Source organism: Ceratotherium simum, chromosome 40 (assembly GCF_057802395.1).
Source record: "Ceratotherium simum simum isolate JZ-2026a chromosome 40, ASM5780239v1, whole genome shotgun sequence".
Classification (NCBI taxonomy): domain Eukaryota; kingdom Metazoa; phylum Chordata; class Mammalia; order Perissodactyla; family Rhinocerotidae; genus Ceratotherium; species Ceratotherium simum.
The window spans coordinates 9,283,151-9,310,610 of record NC_141939.1 but is presented as its reverse complement, the minus strand read 5'-3'; the positions used below and the strand labels follow the sequence as shown (position 1 = coordinate 9,310,610).

Below are 27,460 nucleotides of genomic sequence, written 5' to 3'. Positions count from 1 at the left end.
AGACACACACACAGAGTCATCCATAAACCCTCCTGGTTCATGGTGCTTCATGAAAGACACTGAATCCAACGCTGACTGAGAGTTTCCAGTCACACAAAAAAACACATCTCCTGGTGTCAAAGGCAGAGGCAGCTGGAGAAGCTGCTCTCAGGAATCTGATATGAAGAAAAAAAAAAAAAGACCATATCTGGATTTCAAGGAAAGTTACAAATTGAAAAAACAGCAAGGTATCCCTTCCAATGATAGAGAACTCTTTGGTCCCACACATGGAGGTGTTTTGTATGAACTACACTCTGAGCAGGAATAGGTTGGCCTGGGAAGATGCTCCTGGCACCAAATCCCTAGGCTCACAGGGACCCGGAGGGTGAACAAACAGGCCCAGAGTCTCCTCAGGCTTCTACTGCCCAAATCAACTTTGGGCAGGCCAGTCACCAGTAAGTTCTCCCGGCTGAGCCACAGCAGCGAGCACACGAAGCACAATGCAAGATGAACAACTCCATTGATGCAGCTCCTCACCTTGTGTCTTATAGCATCTCTATAGCCCTCCAATATCTCTATAGAATCTATTCCCATGAAGTGACAATCACAGGCCCCGGCTGCTAGATGCCTACTTCTGTAGTACAAAACTCACTATGTTTCGAGGAATTTTCAGAGATTGACATGCAAAAGACTGGCTAATTAGCATCTATGTAAAGTGTCCATATCATAATTATTATGCATAATGATCTTATAAAAAACAAATCAATTTCTTCCTTTCCAAGATAAGTTTGAGGAAAGCCAGTGAAGAAATAGTAAATAAATAAACACTGTAGTTTCTGTAAATTATATTTTTCACTTTTTATTTAGAGTTATTCATGGTTTGGAATTTCATATTAGATCATTTACCACTAACCGGCTTTCAAAAAACCAAAACAATTATGTACTTTACTGTCTTGTCTACTTCCCGCTGAAGTGGACTATCTTAGATTACTCTGTTAATGGGTCACATTCTCCTTTTTAAAGCTACAGGTGGCATAGGCCCTGGGGACGGATTCCAAAGATGTTCAGTTCTTGCTATCAGCACGCTCAGATTCTATGGCAGCCAAGAGAAGAACAATGCGAGGTTTGTGTCATGTGAATTTTGCAAGATGCTCCGTGAGCACAGTGCAACCAAGATGGAATACACATACTGCACCGTGCAAACAGCCCAGAAGTTACAACTGGCTCATAACTGCACCCTCACTGCCCACCGAGGCAGCAACTCTGTCCCCGGAAATAATAATGACACTGGATAGTTTTCTAAGTATTTCTGCATGTATTACATCCGGGTTGATGTAATACACAATACACAATACATTGAAATATGTGCCTCCCCATGTCCAGTAAAGTAATCCACAGATGCCAGGGGAATTTCTAACACAGCCAGGTGGGAAACAAGATCCGCGCTGTTAAAATGCTGAGCATGGTCCTTGGACACGCCAAGTATTCTTATTTAGAAAAGTCTTCGACTCATGTTTCATGGAAACAGCAGAAAGTCGTCACAGAACTCATTCTGAATCCGTCAGGACTGCAGGCTGAGATTTTACAGTGATGAAGCCAATTCAACAGCCCTCATGATTCTAAACATCTTTAACTCGATTGAGTTTCATCTCCGTGTGGCTCTCGGCCTCCACCTTTTTCTTTTTCTTCTTGCTCCAGTTCAGTAACAGAAAGGTTTTGACGAAAAAAGGATTAGATTTGAAGAGATCGTTCTGAGGGTAAGAACTTTGCAGATTAGGCATTATTTAGGGGGAATGACAGATCCAGGGAGTGGTAGGTTCTGGTGACTATTTCAGAATAGACTCTTTGCATAGTCAAGCTGAGGAGGGAAGGTGGGGAGCACTTGGCTGGGGGAGCGGTGATAAGGACTCTGGTATACTGTAACCTAGATTCAAAACTTTCCATGCAGACCAACTGTTGAAAACCATTTTTACTCTATTGCCCAGGGCGAGATGTTAAATTCTGGGATTTGTCTTTCAACCCATGTGTTAGTAAATGATTTATGCCAATTTCGGTTTTGTTGTTTGCCCACTGCTATCATTAGGCTGCACAAGGTGATCCAGGAAGCCGACCCCACCCACCCCACCACCTTGTGTCAGAGCTTTATTTTCTGTTTGGTTTTTATTCCTTTAAGAGCCTGCCTTCTAAACAAATTCACCACTTGCTTAAAATAAATAGAACAAAGTATAATAAAGGAACCCACAACTGCCAGTAATTGCTACCTAATTTCATTTTTCAATTAAGTGGTTGCTAACACTCAACTACAGCCGCCAGCTGTGTACATGGAGGGGAACGACTTGTACGCTGGTGGCTTGGGCTAACCTAAGAAACTACCCTATGTGGTAAATTACACTATTTTCTAAACTTCCTAGAATCATAACATTTTCATTCACTTTGCCTCCTTTCTGGCTTCTACTTACCAACTTGGTGGTCTTTGCACCCACACGTGTCCTCCCTTCTGCCTATGCTGCAAAGACCAAAGGGACTCAAGGGGTATCAGGATGGACCTGAATCTTAAGGATTCTTATGTAGATGCTATGGTTCCACCTTCATTGTACTTATTATGTTTCATTAAAATAACAGTGAAACCTACCAATACATTTAGTGGAAAAATGGAGGACTCGAGTCCTGCCAATTATACACATTTGTTCAGAGATCTATGAACACTAACAACTCCCCTGGTTTCAGTGGCCTCAAAACACAAAATTTCAACACCAAGACCAAATGAAAAGACAAAAAAAAAAAAATCACTGCAGAGGGAGTAAAGTCATTAAATACATAAATTAGCTATCCTGTCAACCAAATCCCTTTGGCAAAACCATTAGCACTCAAGAGCCGAGCTTAGAACGTGAGTCCATGAATAAATGTCAACAGTAAAACAAAACAAAACGAAGACTCCTATGAGAATCAAAATAGATTACAGATGTGAAACAACTGAAAATATCACACAGTATGGAGCAGGTAGACGTCATTAGTGTTGACTGCGCATTATCAGCTCCACAGAGGCAGACCTCACCAAGACACAAGGCCCCGCCCCCAGCGCCTGTACGTGAGGAGGGAGGGACGGGACGGTGAGCACACAGCCAACAGAGCAATAAATAAATGATCACATGTCAGACAGGGATAAAAGCACTGAAGACAGTAAGCCTGGGCAACAGGGCACAGAGAGACCAGGGCAGGACCTGTCTGCCGCAGGCATATGGATTTTCTAATTCCCTGAAAAATGTGAGCTCCTCAAGCTAGAGGCAGCTTCTCCACATCCTTCCAGACAACTCACAAGAGAATACACAAAGAAAGATGCCATTCTCCCAAGAGGACCAACCGACACGCACAGTGAGTGTATCCTTATCAACCCTGAGCACCAGAAATTTCAACCAGATAGAAAAGGAGAGGCCACCATTTCGCATTATTGTTTGTCCTCACCGTTTTAGCGTTTAGGTAGAGAAAATACACCCAGCCAATGTGTGATTCTGCCTTAGAACACTGGCGATGAAGAGAGCTGGTTAACAGCTTTAAAACAGCAATAATTACTTTTGGCAGCACTTTGCTATAAAATTCTTCCCTACCTAGATTCCTAACCAAACTCCATTTGTACAAAAAGTATAAGGGGACTTGGAAAGCAACTGCTGAAAACCACATTTCCCCTGCCTGTGCATGAGATGACATGTCTGGGGACCCTGATGACATGAGCAGGGACCCAGCAGCTCAGGGGGTGACAGCAGGAGGGTCCTGAGGAGAGGCTGCTCCTGTAAGAGGTCTCACCTGACCGTGAGCCCTGCGTGCCGAGACTTCTCTTCTGCCCTCTATCTATTCGGTCTGGCTACTTACCCTTCAGTTTCCAATCAGGAACCTGGGATAAAACAAACAGTATGCACTACCTTTCTTTTCCATTGCAGACTAACTTAAAAAAGCAGAAAGATGATTTTTGAAATTCACGCAACACTGGAAACCCAAATATGTATGATTTACAGAGAAACCTACGCATAACAATAACAGCAGGAGACAGGAACATCCAGACAATCTAACAGCTCGCTATGGAACAACTGAACACAACAGACTTTCACAGTATAATGCTGTTACGCTTTGGGGAAGGGAGCAAGACATCTGTTCTCATCCAAGGTCTAACCAACTTTCCAAGGTCCATAAGAGCGCAAGTTCTCTAAGTGCATTAACTCCATCCTCAAAACAACCTAATGAGGAAGCTACTATTATTATCCCATTTAAAAGATGAAATAACTGAGGTTAGAGAAGTTTATTAACTCACCCAACATCCACAGCTAGTAAGTGGCAAAGCTGGGATTTTGGACCACAGAACCTAAGTCAGCGCTCAAGTATACATAATAATAGCACATGCATTATAAGTACAGTGACTAATAAATTATCATCCAAACTAGGATATTTGAGAGTGAAAGGGCACACTATTAATATGTTGGTAGGCCAAAAATGCAAACCATGGATGTACGGTTACCTTAATTACCACATGATTAAATTGAGATGAAACAAAAAGTGCCTCTAAATATCATTTAGTTATTCATTTACTCAATAATTATTTCTTATGTGCCAGGACACAGAGTATCTATGTGTTCTAGACAGTGAGACAAACAGATAGAGTCCCTTCCCTTACAGAGCTTACGCCCTAATGAATGTCATTTATGTGTGTACATGTGCATGTGTGCGTGTGCAATTTAATGTGTGTATGGATGTGCGACAGTGAAAGAGATTAAACATCTTTCCTTCTGTAAATCTGTTGGGGTTGGACTTTGGCCTATTAAAATTTACATGGTAGCCCAAGTTACATGTCTTGAATCTTTAACCTAGGAATCCTTAACATGTCAAATATATATATTTCAAAAGCATTAGAATTCTACATTCTCTAAGTTATGGATGGTGGAAAAGACTAGACCAAGATTCAGAATCCTAGACTCAAGTCCTAGCTCTGCTACCACTTAGGTGTTATCCCACCTTGCCTTTTCATTAGCTCTTTCTGCCCTACCCAGTTTCCAGAGTTGTTGTGAGGTCATACTAATCTTAACTTGGGAGTCACAATTTGTTTTCATACGTTATTTCAGTTGGTCCACACAGTGACCCTGTGAGGTAGGCAGGGTGCTATTATCATTATTATCTGATTTTACAATGAAAATCTGAGAGTCAAAATGAGGTAATAAAGATCAAGCATGAAACTCAAGCGCAGGCCTCCGGCTCCAGGTTAAGAGTGGGTGCCCCAGGCACATCCAGGTGCTCTGGAGACCACACACAGACGTCTAGAACTTAACACTCTTCGTGAGAGGTAGGCTGGTAGGGCGAGACACAGTGGAGTGAGGAAGGACACGAGCCGAAGATCCCGTCTCGAACGCTCACAGCTGTGATACTGTGGACAAGTTTCCTAAGCTCTCTAGACCTGTTTCCCCATCGATTTTTTAAAATGGGATAATCATGGCGCCTACCTCCCAGAGTTACTGTGAGGATTAAATAAGACAATGGGTGTAAAGCACTTGGCCCAAATACCCGGCATGGGATAATGCTCCATCATTATTAGCTATTATTATTTTATGAAAGAAACCGTAATAGAGGGATTACCCAGTCTCACCCATCTCCACCCTCCAAGGCCACAACACAAGATTCCCTCGGGTGCTTGACACTGCTCTGGTTTCCCAGCCTGCAGATCCCTAGGAAACAGCCCAGGAGTAGGCAGGAGCAGGAGTGCCAGTGGCGGAGTCACAGAAATACGGCAACAGGACTGTTTTGCTGCCCTGTGGCTCCATGAGGAACCTTCTATGGATAACAAAACCTCTAAACTTTTTTAGAGTGCTTTCATGTGTGGGGTGGGCATGTGCAACCCGATTTGTTTTCAGTTGAAATTTCTAAATATAATTGTGAATTTGATTCTTCTTTTCTGTCTTTCTCACGTGAGTTTTTGTATGCCAACTCTAATAACGTGAAATTCACATTTAAAATATGATTCTGTCGCAGCCACATGGAGAGCTTTCAGGGGAGTTCTCGTGCCCTCCCCTGGAATTACTGAAGACAGGGAGGAATACACACATCTTCAAACAAGGGATGAACTTTAAAAAGCAAGATTAGAAAAGCCTTGGCCAGTGGTGTGCAGGATTGTTGCAGGAAGTGCATCAATTATGATTCATTACACTTAAAAGATGTAATTGCAAGAGACTAACTCATAATTGTGCATGTCTCATTTACAATGACAATAAGCCCATGTCTACACATCACTTTAATATAATAAACACATGCTTCTCTTGGCTTAAGTTTCTTTTGCTATAAAAGTAAAATCTTTGTTATAAATGATTTCCTCCCCTACAGAGTATCTCATATTATCCCTATGGAAATATCAAACAGATGGAGCTGATATATATCCCTGCTTCTACGAATTAAATATGAGAACCAAGCAAATGAAGACTTGTCAGGGTCATAAGACAAAGTCAATGGTAGAACTAGAATTGCAAGAGGGTCTTTATGCTTCTAATCTGGGGATAGCTTTTCCAAAACTTAGGTCCAACATTCTTTAACTGCTGAGCTACTTGTCTTCTATCCAAGTATGAAAACACAGAAGATCAAACAAAGGCAGAATAGTCACACCTCCACATCCTGCAGATAGAAAAACTAGCAAAGTACATACTATTTTCGCCTTACATTAAAGAGACTCCATTATGATATTCTATGAATATCACAGAACATATCCATGGACTTTAAGCATTTCATAGAAAGCACTTCTTTAAAAAGATGGCCACTGAGCCATCCAACAACGTGGACATAGGGCGGAGTCAAGATGGCGGCGTAGGCAGACTCTGAACTCACCTCCTCCCGTGGACACAGCCAATATACAACTACTCGTGGAAAAATTACCCCTGAGACAGAACTGAAAACTGGATGAGAGGAACTCCTGCAACAATGGACAATCCTAACTGGGGTAGAAGAGGCAGAGACTCCCTTCTGGAGAGGAAACGCCGCCTTCACAAGCCGCCAGCGTCACGGCCTCCGGGAGCAGCTCACAGGTACGCAGCCTCCCTGGAGGCGCGGGGCCCTGAGCCGGGGAGCGCCCCCGCTGTGGGCATTTTGTGGACCCAGCACAATCGACACCAGTGGCATAATATCTGACTGTGCCTGCTACTAAAGCATTGGGGAGCACCCCCAGAAAACCAGGTTTACAAAGAAACTAAAACTGGCTCTTAAAGGGCCCACGCACAAACTCACCCGTTCCAGAAAGCATCCTAAAATCACCAGAAAGAAAGGTGCACAGTGCTTCGGTGACAAGAGACTCACCTAATAGGCCCTGAGTGCATCACGGTGAGGGGTGAGACCTCTCCAGGGACTGGGACATTGGCGGCGGCCATTGTTGTGGCCTGGTGTGAGCGTGCTGACACAGACGCCATTGGAGTTCTCCCTGAGGCCTGCTAGCCCAGGGTCTGCTCCACCCGCTAGAGCACCAATTTAATCCAGCTCAGCCAGGGCAGGCAGCCCACCCTAGAGACTGGCCCCACCCAACAACAAGCCCTCAGGCAACTTGTGGGCCTGCATAGATTGGTGACTGGATTCTCTGCAACCTGGCAACTGAGCCGACTTGAGCGGGGCAGGGTGTGCACAAGGAGCTGGTGGAGAGTGTGGGGCGGTGGCGGAGTGTGTGGGGCTCCCGCCGTGGAGAGACTGGGTCCACTTGGGGAGGTCGGGGTGCTCACACGGGGCAGGACTGTGTTGACTGTGTGTGTGGACCTGTGGGCACCAGGGCTTGTCAGCTGCAGAAGACTTGTGCTTCTCAAAGACCCACATAGGAGGTTTGCCCCACCTTCCAAAGCCTGAAACAATTGGGTGCTCCTGTGCCTGAGGCCAGCCCCACCCAGCTGCAATCCTCAGAGAGCTGACAAGAGACCTAATAGGCTAGAGGTTTACAGCAATTCTAAGGCCCTGAGCCTAACAACCTGCCACTCTGGGGGCCTACTCAGTTAAAAGAAATACTGCAACACAAATGTGGTATTAGAACTTACAGCCAACTGTGCTGGGGCTCCCCACACCTGATAAAGAGACTGAAGGGCCCACAACAACTACAAGCAGCTGAGCATTACAACAGCTGGCCAGGAGCATAACTCAGCCTCCCTGGGCGCCTATAGGGAGAGCTAATAGGCCACAATAGAAGGACACACGTAGCCCACATAGGGGTCACCCCCGGAACATTGAGAACTGAGGGAAGCACACTGGAAGCCTCCTAAGGTATCACTTACATAAGGTCACCTATCCAAGAGCAGGAGACGTAGCTGATCTACCTAATATGTAGACACAAGCACAGGGAAAGAGGCAAAATGAGGAGGCAAAAGAATACATTCCAAGTAAGGGAACAGGACAAAACCCCAGAAAAGGAACTAAGTGAAACAGAAATGAGCAACCTACCCGACAGAGAGTTCAAACTAAGAGTGTTAAGGATGCTCACTGATCTGGGGAGAAGAATAGATGAACTCAGTGAGAATGTCAACAAAGAAATGGAAGATATAAAAAGAACCAATCAGAAATGACGAATACAATACTGGAAATGAAAAATTCATTAGAGGGACTCAAAAGCAGAGTAGAGGATACAGAAGAACGGATCTGTGAGCTGGAAGAAAGACTAGAAGAAATTACCCAAGGTGAACAGGTAAAAGAGAAAAGAATTAAAAAGAGTGAGGACAGTCTAAGGGACCTCTGGGACAACATCAAGCGCACTAACATCCGTGTTATAGGTGTCCCGGAAGGAGAAGAGCGAGACAAGGGGGCAGAGAATCTATTTCAAGAAATAATAGATGAAAACTTCCCTAACTTAAGGAAGGAAACAGACATCCAGGTACAGGAGGCACAGAGAGCCCCAAACAAGATAAACCCAAAGAGGCCTACACCAAGACACATCATAATCAAAATGTCCAGAATTAAAGATAAAGAGAGAATCCTAAGCCGCAAGAGAATGTCAAGTTACATACAAAGGAAACCCCATAAGGCTATCAGCTGACTTCTCAGCAGAAACCTTACAGGCTAGAAGAGAATGGCATGATATATTTAAAGTGCTAAAAGGAAAAAACTTACAGCCAAGAATACTCTACCCAGCAAGGTTATCGTTCAAAATGGAAGGAGAGATCAAAATTTTCCCAGATAAGCAAAAATTAAAGGAGTTTGTCACCAAGAAACCAGTGCTACAAGAAATGTTAAAGGGACTGATTTAAGGGGAAAAGAGAAGACCACAAATAGGAAAAATTATCTATTTCCACGATTAGAACGTAATGGATACAAATGCACAAAAAAGAGGTTAGATATGATATCAAAAACATAAAAGGAGGGAGGAGGGTAGTTAAAGAGTACAGCTTTCAGACAGAGGTCAAACTAAAGTGACCATCAATTCTGTATAGAAGAAGTAAGGAACAGAGAAGAACTACTAAAACACTGAGGGAAAAAAAAAAAATAAAGTTAAAAAATGGCAGTAAGTACATACTTATCAATAGCTACTTTAAACGTCAATGGACTAAATGCTCCAATTAAAAGGCATAGGGTGGCTGACTGGATAAAAAAACAAGACCCATATATATGCTGCATACAAGAGACACACTTCAGACCTAAAGACACTCACAAACTGAAAGTGAAGGGATGGAAAAAGATACTCCACGCAAATGGCAATGAAAAGAAAGCTGGGGTAGCAGTACTCATATCAGACAAAATAGACTTTAAAACAAAAACTGTAAAAAGAGACAAAGAAGGGCATTACATAATGATCAAGGGAACAATCCAACAAGAGGATATAACACTTGTAAATATCTACGCACCCAATGTAGGTGCACCTAAATATATAAAGCAATTATTAACAGACATAAAAACAGAAATAGACAGTAACACAATAATAGTAGGGGACTTTAACACTCCACTTACACCAACGGATAGATCATCCAAACAGAAGATCAATAAGGAAACATTGGCCTTAAGCGACACACTAGAACAGATGGACCTAGTAGATATATACAGAGCATTCCATCCAAAAACCGAAGAATACACGTTCTTTTCAAATGCACATGGAACATTCTCCAGGATTGATCACATATTAGGCCACAAAACAAGTCTCCATAAATTTAAGAAGATTGAAATAATACCAAGCATCTTTTCTGACCACAACGGTATGAAACTAGAAATCAACTATAGGAAGAAAATCAGAAAAGCCACAAATACATGGAGATTAAACAAAATGCTACTGAACAACGACTGGGTTAACGAAGAAATCAAAGAAGAAATCAAAAAATACCTGGACACAAATGAAAATGAAAATACGACATGCCAGAATTTATGGGATACAGCAAAAGCGGTTCTAAGAGGGAAGTTTATAGCAATACAGGTCTATCTCAACAAACAAGAAAAATCTCAAATAAACAATCTAACAATGCACCTAAAGGAACTGGAAAAAGAAGAACAAACAAAGCCCAAAATCAGTAGAAGAAGGGAAATAATAAAAATCAGAGCAGAAATAAATGAAATGGAGACCAAAAAAACAATAGAAAAAATTAATAAAACCAAGAGCTGGTTCTTTGAAAAGATCAACAAAATAGACAAACCTTTAGCTAGACTCACCAAGAAAAAAAGAGAGAAGGCACAAATAAGTAAAATCAGAAATGAAAGAGGAGAGGTTACAACAGACACCTCAGAAATACAAAAGATTATAAGAGAATACTATGAAAAGCTATATGCCAACCAATTCGACAATCTGGAAGAAATGGATAAATTCTTAGAATCATACAACCTTCCAAAACTGGATCAAGAAGAAGTAGAGAATTTGAACAGACCAATCACCAGTAAGGAGATCGAAACAGTAATCAAAAACCTCCCCAAAAATAAAAGTCCAGGACCAGATGGCTTCCCTGGTGAATTCTACCAAACATTCAAAGAAGACTTAATACCTATCCTTCTCAAACTCTTCCAAAAATTGAGGAGGGGGAAGCTCCTAACTCATTCTCTGAAGCTGACATTACCCTGATACCAAAACCAGACAAGGACAACACAAAAAAAGAAAATTACAGGCCAATATCACTGATGAACATCAATGCGAAAATCCTCAACAAAATACTAGCAAATCGCATACAACAATACGTTAAAAAGATTATACACCATGATCAAGTGGGATTTATTCCAGGTATGCAGGGATGGTTTAACATTCGCAAATCAATCAACGTAATACACCACATTAATAAAATGAAGAACAAAAATCACATGATCATCTCAATAGATGCAGAGAAAGCATTTGACAAGATCCAGCATCCATTTATGATAAAAACTCTGAATAAAATGGGTATAGAAGGAAAGTACCTCAACATAATAAAGACCATATATGAGAAACCCACAGCTAATATTATCCTCAATGGTGAAAAACTGAAAGCTATCCCTCTAAGAACAGGAACCAGACAAGGATGCCCACTGTCACCACTCCTATTTAACATAGTATTGGAAGTCCTAGCCAGAGCAATCAGGCAAGAGAAAGAAATAAAAGGGATCCAAATTGGAAAGGAAGAAGCGAAACTGTCACTATTTGCAGATGACATGATTTTATATATAGAAAACCCTAAAGAATCCACCAGAAAACTTTTAGAAGTAATAAACGAATATGGTAAAGTTGCAGGATACAAAATCAACATACAAAAATCAGTTGCATTTCTGTACACTAACAACGAAGTAGCAGAAAGAGAAAATAAGAATACCATCCCATTTACAATTGCAACAAAAAGAATTAAATACCTAGGAATAAACTTAACCAAAGAGGTGAAAGATCTGTACACCGAAAACTATAAAACATTGCTGAAAGAAATTGCAGAAGACACAAAGAAATGGAAAGATATTCCATGCTCTTGGATTGGAAGAATTAACATAGTTAAGATGTCCATACTTCCTAAAGCCATCTATAGATTCAATGCAATCCCTATCAAAGTTCCAACAACATTTTTCACAGAAATAGAACAAAGAATTCTAAAATTTATATGGAACAACAAAAGACCCCAAATAGCTAAAGGAATCCTGAGAAAAAAGAACAAAGCTGGAGGTATCACACTCACTGACTTCAAAATATACTACAAAGCTATAGTAACCAAAACAGCATGGTACTGGCACAAAAACAGACACACAGATCAGTGGAATAGAATCGAAAGCCCAGAAATAAACCCACACATCTATGGACAGCTAATCTTTGACAAAGGAGCCAAGAACATACAATGGGGAAAAGAAAGTCTCTTCAACAAATGGTGTTGGGAAAACTGGATAGCCATATGCAAAAAAATGAAAGTAGATCCTTACCTTACACCATACACAAAAATTAACTCCAAATGGATTAAAGACTTGAATGTAAGACCTGAAACTGTGAAAGTTCTAGAAGAAAACATAGGCAGTACGGTCTTCGACATCGGTCTTAGCAACATCTTTTCAAACACCACATCTGACCGGGCAAGAGAAACAATAGAAAAAATAAACAAATGGGACTACATCAAACTAAAAAGCTTCTGCACAGCAAAGGAAACCATCAACAAAACGAAAAGACAACCTAACAATTGGGAGAAGATATTTGCAAACCATACATCTGATAAGGGCTTAATCTCCAAAATATATAAAGAACTCATGCATCTCAACAACAAAATCTACCAACCCAATTAAAAAATGGGCAAAAGACCTGAACAGACATTTCTCCAAAGAAGATATACAGATGGCCAACAGACACATGAAAAGATGTTCAAAATCACTAATTATCAGGGAAATGCAAATCAAAACTACAATGAGATATCACCTTACACCCGTCAGAATGGCTATAATTAACAAGACAGGAAACAACATGTGTTGGAGAGGATGTGGAGAGAAGGGAACTCTCATACACTGCTGGTGGGAGTGCAAACTGGTGCAGCCACTATGGAAAACAGTATGGAGATTCCTCAAAAAATCAAGGATAGAACTACCATATGATCCGGCTATTCCACTGTTGGGTATTTATCCAAAGAACTTGAAAACACCAATTTGCAAAGGTACATGCACCCCTGTGTTCATTGCAGCGTTATTCACAATAGCCAAGACTTGGAAGCAACCTAAGTGCCCATCAAGGGACGAATGGATAAAGAAGCTGTGGTATATATACACAATGGAATACTACTCAGCCATAAGAAACGACGAAATCCAGCCATTTGTGACAACATGGATGGACATTGAGGGTATAATGCAAAGTGAAATAAGTCAGAGGGAGAAGGTCTAATACCGAATGATTTCCTTCATTAAGTAGTAGATAGTGACAACAATGGACGGATACATAGGGACAGAGATTGGATTGGTGGTTGCCGGGGGGGGGGGGGGAGGAGGGTGAAAGGGATAATTCGGTGCATGTGTGTGGTGATGGGTTGTAATTAGTATTTTGGTGGTGAACATGATGTGGTCCATGCAGAAATAGAAGTACAATGATGTACACCTGAAATTTTTACAATGTTATAAACCAATGTTACTGCAATAAACAAAAAATTAAAAAAAAAAAAAAAGAAAACAACGTGGACATAGATAGAGCCTCCTGTCACTACAACACATAATATTAATATCTAGCCATGTTCAAAATACAGGAAAAGGTCTAGGAGGCCAGAAATAAGGAGAGAAATCAAGGCACAAGACGTCAGTAGGATTTCAAGCCACAGTGAACCAGGGGGATACCAGACAAGATACCTGCCTCATGTGCTAGAACCTGGCATTTCAACACTTACATAAGGACAAGAAATCTGACTTCAGACCAGTAAGGGAAGGACTCATGCATAAATTCCTGAGTCTCAAAGAGCCATTCTGTCATAAATAAATAAAAAGTAAAAGGTATATATATTCAGAGAAGAATGGGAGGAAACATATCAACTCTTTATGGCCTTGGGCAGAGGGAAAATTCCCCTGTGAAGTATTAAATTCCAGCTCTACACCGCACACAGATATAAGGTCTATTTACAGTACTTGAATCATATGGGAAAACCAAGCTAAGAATCAACTAAAACCAAGCTAATACTAAAAACCAATCACTGAAACCCTGGGTCTCAGCAAGAACACTCAAAACTATTTTGTAAGAACCTTGCACAACTTAAAGAAAACAGACCACTACCAAGTAAACATCCCTTGCTGAAGCCAAGCTTACAATAAAAAGTATAATCTACATAAGGAAATAAATATCCAAAAGGGAAAGTCAGTAAATGTGGTAAACATAAGAATTAGCAACTATCAACTAAAAATAACAGAACAATCTGAAAAAAGGGTACAAAATGAATCTAGTTTAAATAAATAAAAGAAGGAAAGGAGGAATAAAAACTATAATTAAATACTTGAAGAGTATGAAACAAATGTGAATAGATGAAAAAGAACTAAAATGAATATATAATTAAATGAATATATAATTACAATAAAAAATCCAATGAGGGGCCGGCCTCATGGCTTAGCGGTTAAGTGCGCGCCCTCCGCTGCTGGCGGCCCGGGTTCGGATCCCGGGCGCACACCGACGCACCACTTCTCTGGCCATGCTGAGGCCGCGTCCCACATACAGCAACTAGAAGGCTGTGCAGCTATGACATACAACTATATAGTGGGGCTTTGGGGGAAAAAAATAAATTAAAAAAAAAATCCAATGAGTAGGTTAATCACAGATTAGCAACACACTGAGAGTAATATGGTAGGCTGGAAGAAAAATCTGATAAAATCACCAAGATATAGAAGGAAAAGGAAAACAGATTAAAAACATGAAACAGCAGTTAATAAACATGAAAGTATAACAAGTTCCAAGAAAGAAAAATAAAATAAATCCATACACATTGAGGAAAGAACAGAATATCAGAAATAACCAAATAAAAAACTTAAATACAAGCAGAGAGAAAAGTCAAATTAATGTCAAAAGACAATGAAAGTAACAACATAATTCTCCTTAGCAACAAAAGAAGATGGGGCCAACCTGGTGGCATAGTGATTAAGTTCACGTGTTCCACTTTGGTGGGCTGGGGTTCACCGGTTCAGATCCTGGGCAGGGACCTATTCATTGCTTATCAAGCCATGCTGAGGCGGCGACCCACGCAGCAGAACTAGAAGGACCTACAAGCAGGATCTACAACTACACACTGGGGTTTTGGGGAGAAAAAAGAAAAAAGAGGAAGATTGGCAACAGATGTTAGCTCAGGTCCAATCTTCCTCAAAAAAAAAAAGAGGACAGAAAGTAATGAAATGATATTGTCCAAATTATGAGTGATAACTCCAATCCTTATACTCTGTTATATAATCATTCAAGAGCATGATCAAAATAAAGACATTTTCAGACAAAGACCAAGAAAATTTATCATTCAAAGGCCCTCCCTGAAGTATCTACTAAAGAATATATTTCAGGAAAAGGAAAGCAATCTGAAAGAAAAGGAGAGACAGAAGAAGTAACAATGAAAAAAAATTGGTAAGCACATTTGCAAATCTATATAAATATTGCTTATAGAAATTAAAAACTAATTCGGGGCCAGCCTGGTGGCATAGTGGTTAAGTTTGCATGCTCTGCTTTGGCAGCCCGGAGTTCGCAGGTTCAGATCCCAGGCACGGACCCATGCACCGCTTATCAAGCCATGCTGTGGCAGGCGTCCCACATATAAAGTAGAGGAAGATGGGCATGAATGTTAGCCCAGGGCCAATTTTCCTCAGCAAAAACAGGAGGATTGGCAACAGATGTTAACTCAAGGCTAATCCTTCTCACAAAAAAAAAAAAAAATTAAAAACTAATTTGGAGGAAATTAAATATAAACTAGGTCTAAATTGCAAGACAAAAAATTAGAATTCTGAAACAGGCAGATAGCAGTTAAAATTTTTAAAGTTTACGTGTTATTCAGGAATAAAATAATAAAAATCGCAAATACTATGTTTACTATGTTCCAGGAAATTAATATTTTACATATATTAACTAATTTCACAGTAACCTACGACATTGGTACTTTTATTATCCCTATTTTACCAACAGGGAAAACGATCCCAGAGAGTTAAAATTACACACCAAAAATTATACAACTACAAAATATGTAGGAAAATGTACCTGGGATGTGAGCCAAAGCAGTCTGGCCTGGCTCCTGTTAAATTAAGTAATCATATTAAAACTGAAGAGTAACCACAAAAGGAATAGAAACAGAATGTATAATAATGTATAAAAAACAAATGAAGAAAACAACTGACTAAACCAAAATATGGCAAGAAAAGAAAACTAAAGACACCAAGTAAAAGCACAGTAAACAGAGAACAAAGTAAATCTAAATACACCATTACTCACAATAAATGTAATTACACTTCTTTTTAAACTACAGATATTTGAAAATTTAAAGATACAAAATCCAGCTATATGTGACTTAATGAGATACATCTAAAGGAAAATTATCCAGTTTATTTTATAGTAATGGTATGAGAAAAGATATATCTGGAAAACATATATGTGGAAAAACATAGATACAGAAAAAAATACATGTGCAAAAGCCAGTTTTATTTTAAAAAGCAATAGCAATAAACAAAAAAATAGACTTTGAGCCACAAGAAAATTATTGAAAATAGATAAGTTAATAACTTAATAATTAAAGGAAGAATTCACTTAGATGATATAACAATATTGAACTAGTATGTACCTAATAACATAGCATCAAAATATATAAAGCAAAAATTGACAAAATTACAACAGTAATTAACATCACAATCTTAGAGGCTGATTTTAATGTACCCAGAACTTAAGAGATAAAGTAGCCAAAAAAACCGGTAATTCAATTAAAGATCTGACCACTGTAATTAGAAATTTGAGCTAGTCTGTGTGTGTATGTGTGTGTCTGTATATGTGAACATGTGCCTACATAAAATCCTGCACCCTATAAATAGAGAATACACAATCTTTTTCAAGCAAGCATGGAAAATGTAGTTAAAAACTGGCCACATATTAAGCCACAGAGGACATCTCAATCAATATCAACAATCAATATCAAAAATCAATATCAGGCCTATCTAACCAAAATGTAATAAAATATGAATAAAATAAAAAATAACACATCTCTATAGGTTTACTGACTAAAAACTACAATTCTAAATAATTACTGGGCTAGAATACAAAAATCAAAGGGAACTTAAAAATACTGTGAACTGAACAACAGTGAAAACTCCACATATCGAAACTATGCAATGCAACTAAAATAGGACAGAAAAATATATTTCTGGCCTTAAATACATACATTGTCATTCCTCTAAGATATACCCATTTGGATCACAGGAATTCATCTTTAAGAAGAGTTTCATTTGATATTCCTATTTCAGCTCATGAGGCATATCTTTGACTTCATAAAGACCAAACTGGATTTTATAGTCTTTAAGTTGGTGGTTGAGCTCCCTTGATGAGAGACATCAAGAAGTCATCTTTCCAGTTTTATCACCGATATGTTGTGTTAAATTCTTCTTTCAGAATACAGATGGTTTGTTAGTTAATAGCAAAAATGATTTCATGCAATCTATCAGGAAAGTATAATTTCATTTGCATCATCTCCCTGCATTCTTTGGTCTTTGCCATTCTCTTTATGTGTATTATTATAATTTGCAATAAAGGTGAATTTACACAAACCTCGAGTATCGTGAATATGTTTTATTTGTAACATAGTCTTAAGTGTCTGTTTATCATAGCTTTGAATTTAATGAGAACAAGTAAAGAGCCATATTTTGGAGAAACTGATGAAGGGAAAATGGCTTATTAGGAGTGATAATAACTAAACTATTGAAATAGTTTTGTCCATTTTAATAAGACTAATGTCATTTTGGCATAAGGGCATGCCAACTTTGGAGCTCAGGATTTCATAAAAATATTTACCACTGAAATAACTGACAATAATATTATGTTTTCAACTATAAGCGTTTTTTCAGGGATTCAGTACCCTTGCAAGGTGGGAATCAACATATTAGAAAAACAAGTAAATTCAATAATTAATGCGCTAAGCTTTCAATTCAAGAATTAAAAAAAAATAACAAAATACACCCAAATAAAGTAGGATTGAGTAAATAATAAAGAGTAGAAATTGATAAATTAGAAGCCAATCAAATTCCAATTGTTTGAAAAAGTATAAAATAGATAAATTTCTGAGAATTTTGATCAAGGTAAAGAAAGGCAAAAATAACAATATTAGGGATAAAAAAGTAGAACATAAATACAGATAAAGTGGATATTTCTAAAATCATAAAAAATAACTTTCTCCCCATAAATTTAAAAACTCAAATGAAATGACTTTCCAGAAAAATGAAAACACAAATACCAAAATTGACCTGAGAAGACACAGATATGCCAAATGGAATGATAAACTTTAAAGCAACTGAATCATTGGTGAAAATCTATCCATATACAAACCACCAAATTCATTTGGTTTTACAGGTGAGTTTTTACAACCCCACAAGGAACAAACAAGTTTATACAAAAGGTTCTTTGATTACTTCCTGGGGATTCAAGATATGTGAAAGAATTCTGTAAAAAATAAAGCATCCTATTAATGCTAATTGTTATTGTCATGGGTAAAGTTGATACAGAGAGTAACATTTTTTGGTGAAAAATTACCTGCTATTATTTTTAAAGGTGCAAAAATATTTCTGTGGTACAGTGATAAAATTCTAGAAGGGACCCGAAATGGTCTTTAGAAAGAATATGAGAAAGCTGTTAAGTCATGCTTCAGACAGAAAACAGAAAATGCATGGTTAGCCCAATGGGAAGAGATGGAGGCTTTGAGACAGAAAGGAATCAGAACTCTTGTAACTTTATTAGGAACAAACACATGCCATCAAGAAGACCCAGCTTTAGCAGTGGGTTCATAGTGTGATGCAGTTCAAATCACAGGCGAAGACCATGAGCCTCATCCACTGACCAACTAGCTGGTGAATATGCTTCAGGAAAACCAAACACGACAAAGAAACAGATCAAGGACAAGGCTAGGTTTTGCCAGAGATCAAGAGACTGCTAATTCAGGCAGACACTAACCAAAGAAACTCTCTGGTTTCATATTTCAAATTCAAGACAGCCGGGAGCCCAGAGGAGAAGGCTTCATGGACAAAACTGCTTTCTGTCTTGCCCTTAAAATAATAATACAAGTTATTTAATTTCAAGACAACAGCATGGAGAGAAGTGGAATATTCTGCGTTCTAACCCCAAGTTTAAGGGCAAAGGAAATGAAAAGGGCAGGGTGAGTGCCGACACCTGGAAGGAGAGGCAAATGGGCCAGCTCCACACGACTACAAGGTAAGCAGAAGGGCGTCTGGGGAACCACTCAGGACAAAGAAGAGAGCTGTGTTACTCTAACCACCAGGAGACCCAGTGCTCTGTCTCCGAACCTTGAACAGAAGCAGAACGCGTGCCCAAATTCATCCAGTTTAGGGCAAATCCTACTGACCCACTTCATGGGCAAGGAAATTAGAGGGGACAACCTTAGAACACTCCAGCAAATTTTTCTCTTCTTAATTCTTTGGCTACCTATTATTCCAGGCTGTAGAACTCCATCCCTGCGTACAGGATTTCCCAAGCAAAGTGTGCATTTATAACTGCTAAAAAAAATCAAATTACTCGAAAGATAAAGAAGTAAAATGAAGAAACAACAAGAGCTCACATGTGTGGGGATCTCGGTGAAAAACCAAGTGGGAGATGTTTCTTGCCTAAACTTCTCAGAGGCGTTCTGAATTGGCTACGTTCTTTTAGTTATTTAACCTACTTGACATACACATACACAACATCATCACTGTCATCATCGTCATTTTAGAAAACTTTATAACTACAGAACTTTCTTTTTGACCAAATAATTAGGAAGTTGATTTTCCTTGATAATCAGGTAAAACAATGAAAAGTTAAGATGAATCATTCAACACTCAGCCAAAAATGCATTTTCTCACATCCGATTATAATATTTCTAGGATTACATTGTGCTGCAATCTGGAAAACTATTCTGAATTCACCCATCAGGCATGATTTAAAGCTCCTACAAATGTTATTAGGAGCCTCCACTTGGGGCAATCTGCTATCCTTGTTAAAGTAATCACAGGCAATGTTTCTCCACATTCTGTGGGGCAGGTAAGTTCAGGTACACTAGGTACAGGGGATAAAAGTGTCCCAAATCGAAACCATGGCATTTTGCATGAGTTAACACTCCTGCTACCTCATAGCCTCACGTCCCCTTGCACAGCTCAATTTAGCATCCTACCTAAATATGAGCAAATTAAGCCATACAAGTCATCCCAAAATAATAGTTTTTCCAGTGCAAAAATTAAAATAGAATTTGATTGACTAGACGACTGTTTAATAGGCTATAAGTGTCCCACAGGCCCAAGACAGTCTTCCTGAAAGTCAAATAGAAAGTTTAGGGCCTTGGAGCCAGGGGCGGGGAGGATCTCTGAGCATTTCCAGGGTCCTCTAGGAACAGAGCAACAGCAGGAGGACAGGGCTGGGCTATATACAGGAAGAATCTAGAAGACCCCAAGTACCAGCTTTGGGTCTCTAAAACTACAGTTTCTGTTCTCAGAACTATCCCCTTCACCCCACCCATGGCAGTCTCCACTCAGAGCCCTCTCTGCTCAGCCTTCTGGCCAGTAGATGTGAATGTCTGTCTGCGTTTCCATCTCTTCCTTCCACCCTAGATGCAGGAAGGAAAGAGTAGCCAAAGAAGTTCAGAATTTGGGGGAGGCAGACAGACCAGAAGAACAGCAAGTGCCAGTGAATATAAATACATCCTGATAAGAGAACTGCCAGTGGGCAGATCAGTAACACCCAGCACTGTTCTAAGAATGCTATACACATCTAGTCTCATTTATTCCTCACAACAAAACAAGCCTCCAGGAGCAACACAAAGATGCGACATGAGACAGACCCGGCTGGAATTCTGGCTCACCACCCACTGGCAAGTTAACCTCTCCATTTCTCAGTTCCCTCACATACAAAACGGGTTAATCATATCTACCCAGGATGGTTGTGAAAATTAGAGATAATGAACTTAAGTGCCCACCAGCGGCTGTTATTAGTGTAATTAATCAGATTAAAACAATCAGTAGTGAAGAACAGAAGAGAGAGTTGTAATTGAATAGAAAAGGCAACAGAGAAGCAGTAATGGAAACAGGGCACAAACGCACCCACCCAGTGATGGACACTTGGGGCTCGGAGAAAGAAAGGGAGTGAACAGAGCCTGCATTTGACTCCCCACTTTGTGCGTCCGTGGGCAACTCATGTGAACTTTCTGAGTTTCAGTTTCCACCTCTACCAAGTGGGAGTGCCCACACGGAGGGTTGTCGTGAGGACCCTACGAGGAGATGGCACTTGAGTTTATTATTACAGGCAACGAGTCTACGCAAATGTGCATATCTGCTTGATAGAAGGGGAAGTCCATTTCCCTTTATTCTGTTTCTCAGGTGGAATTAAAACACTCAACTAGTAGAACCATGTCAAAGCCAGGCAATTACAGACTGCAAAGTCATTAAATAGCATGTGCCTCCTTTGGTCACCATTAACAGAATCTAATTAATTCAATCTGACATCGAAGGTTCACTTCAGGCTAACCCCCCACAACTTCCACCCTCCTTGTAACCATCCCTTGTGCTTTGTGCTTCCCTCCCAGTTTACACTTTTGTTTCTTCCTCTCTGGAACGTTATTCCCTTTCATCTCCAACTGACCATATCCTGGTCATCCTTGAAAACCCAGCTGAAATGCTTCCTTTGCATGAGGAAGCGATTCCTGCCTCCTTACACTACTATAGCATCTTTTCCAAGCACTTTCCTGTATCACAGTCTCTGGTGTGTATGCCATCTCTCCCACCAAGCAACGACCTCACCGACAATAGGTCATGTGTCTTTTCATCCTTTATGGAGACCTGCCTCACCTTACAACAGAGGACCTTTCACCGGGCAAATGCATAAAACATAAGTGATAATACACAAATTCTTTTGAGCTAATACCTTTTCTGAATCATTACAACAGTAGTTGACATATTTTAAGATAAAAAATTATTTAAAATATAAAGTGAAAATAATGTAAAGCGCCATGATCATAACGAAAGTTTTTTTTTGGGGGGGGGATGAAGATGAGAAAATACATTCTGAGGCTTCTGCTTTCCAAATGAGAGGTACAGATAGACTGAAAGTGGATTAATTATTTTTAAAGATGCATCTCGCTGCACTGGCCTCAGTCACCTAAGAAAACGCTTCCTGGAGAGTGACAGCCTCAGCCCAAAGGAGGGAGGAGGCAGGGCGTAACTGTCGCAGCTGCAGGCACTCAGGTGTCCCTGGTCCTCCTCCATGCACCTCATTAGTCAGGTGCGCGCCAGGGTCTGTGTCACTGCCAAGGAGCATCTCTCCCCTCCAGCATCCAGGGCTTCAACCGTTTTAGCCTAGGTGCTCGCCTGCGCCTCTGGCCGAGTAGGCGACACCAATAAACCTCAGCCCACTCGCCTCCTCCCTCAGCAAACAGGTCTCGACTGTGGCAGAGGGCTGTCACACCTGGCATTTGAGGCAGAAATAAGCAGTAAAGCGCTAAGTTCGTATGGGCTTATATCTTGGGGCAATTTCAAGGCCAACGTCCACTTCAGAACGAAAGCCTAAAGCCGCTCCTCCCGGGGTCCCTTTCGAGCAGAAGCAGCTGCTCTAGCTGCTGCTCGTGTCCTGGTCCGCGACCCAGAGGTCCCTTCGCCGCCCTGGGCACCCTCCGGGGCTTGCCCTCCCGATCGCCCCTGCCCCACCCCGCGGGTCCAGCTCGCTCACCAATCTTGGCCAGAGAGGCCAACAGGATCCACAGGGTGATCTCGAAGGGGATCTGCACGTGGGGGTAATCCAGGGTGAACACTGGCAATCGACTCTCCTCGAGCGGCGTCGTGCCGGGAGCGACCACGCTAGCGGGGCTGGGCGGGCTGGAGCTGGTGCCCATGGCTCGCGGCGCGTCCAGCAGGGTCTCAGCCAGGGCGCCCGCCGGCCCCGCCACCTGCAGGAGCAGCAGCAGCAGCGGCGGCGCCGGCGCCCGCAGGCTCCGCCCGGTGCCTGCCGGCTCCATGGGGTCGGCTCCCGGCGCGGACGACGAGCCCGGCGCTCGGCCCTCCGCGGCTCAGCGCATCGCTGCGGGGCAGCGAGAGCCGCCTCCCGCCGCCGCCGCGGAGCCGGGGCTCTGCAGCCCACGGGCTCGGGCCCCGCTGCGAGCGGGCACGCTGCCCGGCCGGGCGCGCACGGCGACCCGAGGCCACAGCGCGGACCCTCGGCCGTCCTCAGCCGCCCTCCGCCGCCGGCCGCCGGCCCATGCCCGGTGCGCGGCGCGCCGGCCGCACTGCAGGCCCTGCCCCGGGCGGCCCGCGGGGGCGGGGCGGGCGGGCGCGGCGCCCGGGCGGGGGCGGGAGGACGCGGGCACCGGGCCGGAGCGCCGCGCACCTGCCCGAGCCCGCGGGCGACGCGGGGCCGCGCGCCCCTCTCGCCAACTGCGCGCCCCGCCACCCGCCACCCAGCGAGTTGTGGGGGGGATCGCCGCGCCGGGCGCAAGGTGGCCCGAGCTGTCCCCGCCCCGGAGGCAGCGTCGGGCGTCCCTCCAGTGAAGGGGCCGGCGCGCCCCACGCGTCGCGCCCCGTCCCCCGCAGTCTCCTGCCAGGGGACACCCCGGTCCGCCGGGCGCGCGGGGAGGCGCCGCAGGCTCGGGGCCGGGGAGCAGCGGGGCCCGCGGGTGGGGGAGCCTCCGGCCCAGCCGGGACACGCTGCGGAGCCCTGTGGATGGTACGGAAAGCTTAGGACAGCCTCATTTTGTTCCCCCTCGGAGAGTTATCAAATCGCGTCCAGGGCGTTCTCCCCGCGCGCTGGAACTCCCTGTGCAGAACTCAGTGTTCCCACGCGCCCACGGGATCCTTTTCTTCTCCACCTTCTACCGGTTCCCCTCCTTGTCCTCACTGTCGCTTCCACTTTTCTCCTCTCTGCCCCCGGGCACGAAAGAGAAAAACATCGTTCTCTGTTTTCAGGCTTAGAGGTGTACATGTCCGAGAGCAACAGAAATATAATTATTTCGTGGAAAACCAGTGATTTGCCTAGCTCGGATTGACTTGCTCCGCTAATTACAGGACGGGTTGTGGTTAGCAGAGGGAAGGAGAGAAGCGCGATCCCCCTCTGGAGCCAGAAGAGCTTTATCTCCCAGCGCCAAGCGTGCTCCTCACTCGGAGCGCAGCCTTCCTGCCAGGGCGTCTTCCTTCCCCGCTGCAGTCTTGTCCCAGCATCTTTATCACCAGAAACTGAAACGAACATGATAGCAGCCCGGTTGTCACTCAATTAACTCAAACAGTTTTCCTTTCGATATTACGAAATAAAATCCTTGTCTTGAATTTTTTATGTATCAAAACATGGCTCCTACTATTCAACACCTGGCAGTTCAACATTCAAAGCAGGGTGGTTGTTGTTTTTTTCCAAAGTTCTGACATGGGGAATCCATGAGACGTCAGCAGAGGGTACCAGAAAAAAAATCCTACACCTGAACAGAAACGTGAGGAACAGTCATCTTTGGACCTGGAAAGTAATGCAGGGACAAGTCCAGGAAAAATGGGAGGAGTCCAGAAAGTGACACAGGGCCCTTCGTTTAATATTTTATAAAAGCACAACCGTTTCAAAAGTGCAACAGAATTGAATGTAAGCGTGTTCTATCTTCTTAGAAAGAATCATTGAGCCATCCAAAAAACCCACCTCCCCTTCTCTGTTCCCTGGAAATTTTCATTAAAGGTATGTGCTTAACATTCCCTTGTGAGAAAGGAGCAGCAAATAACAACTGCTTTTTTTTTTTTTTTTGGTGAGGAAGATTGGCCCTGAGCTAACATCTGTGCCCATCTTCCTCTGTTTTGTACGTGGGATGCCGCCACAGCATGACTTGGTGAGTGGTGATAGGTCGGTGGCTTGGATCTGAACATGCAAAACCCAGGTCTCAGAAGCAGAGCTGGGAACTTAACCACTGTGCCACACACCGGGTTTGCTTTTTTTTTGACGTGCATATATCTGCATGGGAAGCTCTGTGCAAGGCACTTTACTTGTATTTTTTGTTAATCAAAGAGATAGACATTCTTGTACCCATTTTATAAGTGAAGAATTATAGACAGAGAAATGCTTAAAAACAAACAAGCAAACAGACTTCCTCAAGTTTACAAATCAAAGAAGAGTCTAGAAGGAATTCAAGCCCGGGTCTGTCCCTGCTAACACTGGTTCCATCCCACCCTCCACCCCACTAGTTGCCAAAAAACCGCAGGTTGTTTTCTGAGGTGCTTTTAAATGGAATAGTGGAGAATATTTTAGAGATTGTCCACAAAGCCATAGCAAATAAAGTTTTATTTACAGTAAGCAAATCAGGCCAGTTCTACAAGTTTAGTGAAATAACAGTAGGACAAGGGCACGCTCAGACAGTAATTTCTAGCAGTTAGATAAGTCACATAAGGCTTTTGAGAACGATGGTGCATCGTAAACAAGGAGATGAATGACAGATCTGTGTTTCTGGGCCCTTTCTGCCCCTAGTAGCTGTAGACAATACATACAGGATCTAGTGTCACTTTAACTTTATAAATCTATGCTGTTGTAGTTAGAGGCTATCAACTTTTTCTTACATATGGAAAAACGCTTTTTATTTATTCTTATAAATGGAAGATGAAGGACTTAGTTTAAAAAACCCTCTTTTCATCTTTTCCCCTAAAGCAAATAAGAAAGAGTTCAATTACACCCCCATGCTGACACCGACTTGGCTGAGCCATTTCTTCAGAGGGCCCTATGATTAGGAGCTCAGCCCTTGAAAGTGGTGATACCATCCATTGCTGTACCTGTGGAATGACTGAAGGCGAGATCATGTCTCTAAGTTAAAATTCTTTAGTGGCTTCTCAGTGCCTTTTGGAAAGACTAAAATCCTACAATGACTTACCAGATTTGACCTTTGTCTTTCCCTCCCGCTACCTCACTCACCCTCCCCACCCGCACCCCACCCCTCCACCCCCGGCCCCTGCTCCTCAGTGCTCTATTTATGCAGACCAATGTTCCAAGCTCCCCTGCACCTCAGCGCCTTTGCACACTCTGTTCCCAGTGCAGGGGTACCTTTTCTCCTCTCTGCCCTTCACCTTGTAAACTCCTCCTAGGGTCTCAGTCAAAGGTAAGCAATTCAACGAAGTGTTACCTGCTGTCTGCCTTTCTGGACTAACTGGGGTCCCCTTTTATGCCCTTTGATGTCTCCGCACACCTTTTCTTCATAGCACTTCATCATTTTGCTTTTCTCTGGCTATAGTGAAAGGTCTGTGAAGGTAAGGACGATCTGTTTGATTCATTCTTTTATCTCTAACTCCTAGCACGGTGCCTTGAGCCCCGTGAGTACCCACTAAGTACGTGTTGGCTGAACAAACCTGTGATTTGACCAGGAATTGACAGCTCTCCTACCTTAGGGATAGGGGCTGCGGGCCATTCTCATGGTCGCATTGGTTGCGGGATGGATATGAATAGTTCCACATGAAATGCTTCCCTCCGACGATTCCTGATTCATATTTTGACATCTCACATCTCCTTTTTTCCTTTCTACCCAAATGATGTGAAAACCCAATCACATGACAGGATTTCTAAGTATTTTCATGCATAATAATTATCTGATTTGAATAGCATAGAAGGGTTTACCAGGAACTCATGAAGCCTCTCAGAGAAACTGGTGAATCTTTTTTCTACCCTTTGATATAAAGTGGTCTATTAGAACTTCTCTGTGTGTAATGGAATCCTCTAACAGGAATAACTCTCCTGGATCATCCAGTCATCAAGCAGAACAGTATCTCTGGCATCACTAAAAATCACAAAGGAGTTTGGAATTTAGCTTAAGAGGAAGTATACCTTAAAAAATAAAAATATGAACTCTGCAGAGGAGATCAGGATCATCGCCCAGTGCAAGGCTGGTCTTAAAGCCCCGTCCTGCCCTGGAAGGCTTTGGAGGACCCGGGATTTAACTTTGTGTGTCTTGCCACACAGAGCTTGGAGCTTGGTGACGTTGTTGATTGTTGAAGCCCCAGGAAATTCCGTGTGAGGAAGCAGGCGGGGATCTCCACACGCTAGCAAACAACTCCCGAAGGTTTAGTGTGTAATCCCTAGTTTTCAAATGCAGCCTGGAGGCTGACGGAGAGGACATGATTGGTACGTAAGTGGCAGTGGCTCCCCTGCACCACAGGGCGGCGCCAGCACTCTGCACGGGGCAGCAGCTCCCTTAATGTCCAGTCCACTGTGTGTGTGCTTGATCAGTAGACAGGGAGCAGGAAACGGCTCCATCGTTAGCTACTAGGATAATGGTCACAAGAGTACCTAGTAATAGAAAATAGAACTGATATTTCACAATATTCATATTTTAACTCCCCCTTCTTTGAAATCTGTATTGTACAACCACTAACGCTTAGTTTTGCGTAGTAATGATATTTCAATTCAAAATCTTGG

The 27,460-nt window shown here is 42.3% G+C and overlaps 1 protein-coding gene across 1 annotated transcript in view; it reads right to left on the bottom strand.

Moving 5' to 3' along the window:
* SLC9A2 (solute carrier family 9 member A2) overlaps positions 1–23,057 on the bottom strand; it is a 106,534-nt gene extending 83,477 nt beyond the window's left edge. The window contains exon 1 of the mRNA XM_004435871.2: positions 22,772–23,057. Coding sequence (XP_004435928.2) covers positions 22,772–23,057 — 286 coding nt within the window. The remainder of the gene's footprint in view (positions 1–22,771) is intronic.
* Positions 23,058–27,460: the final 4,403 nt, after the last annotated feature.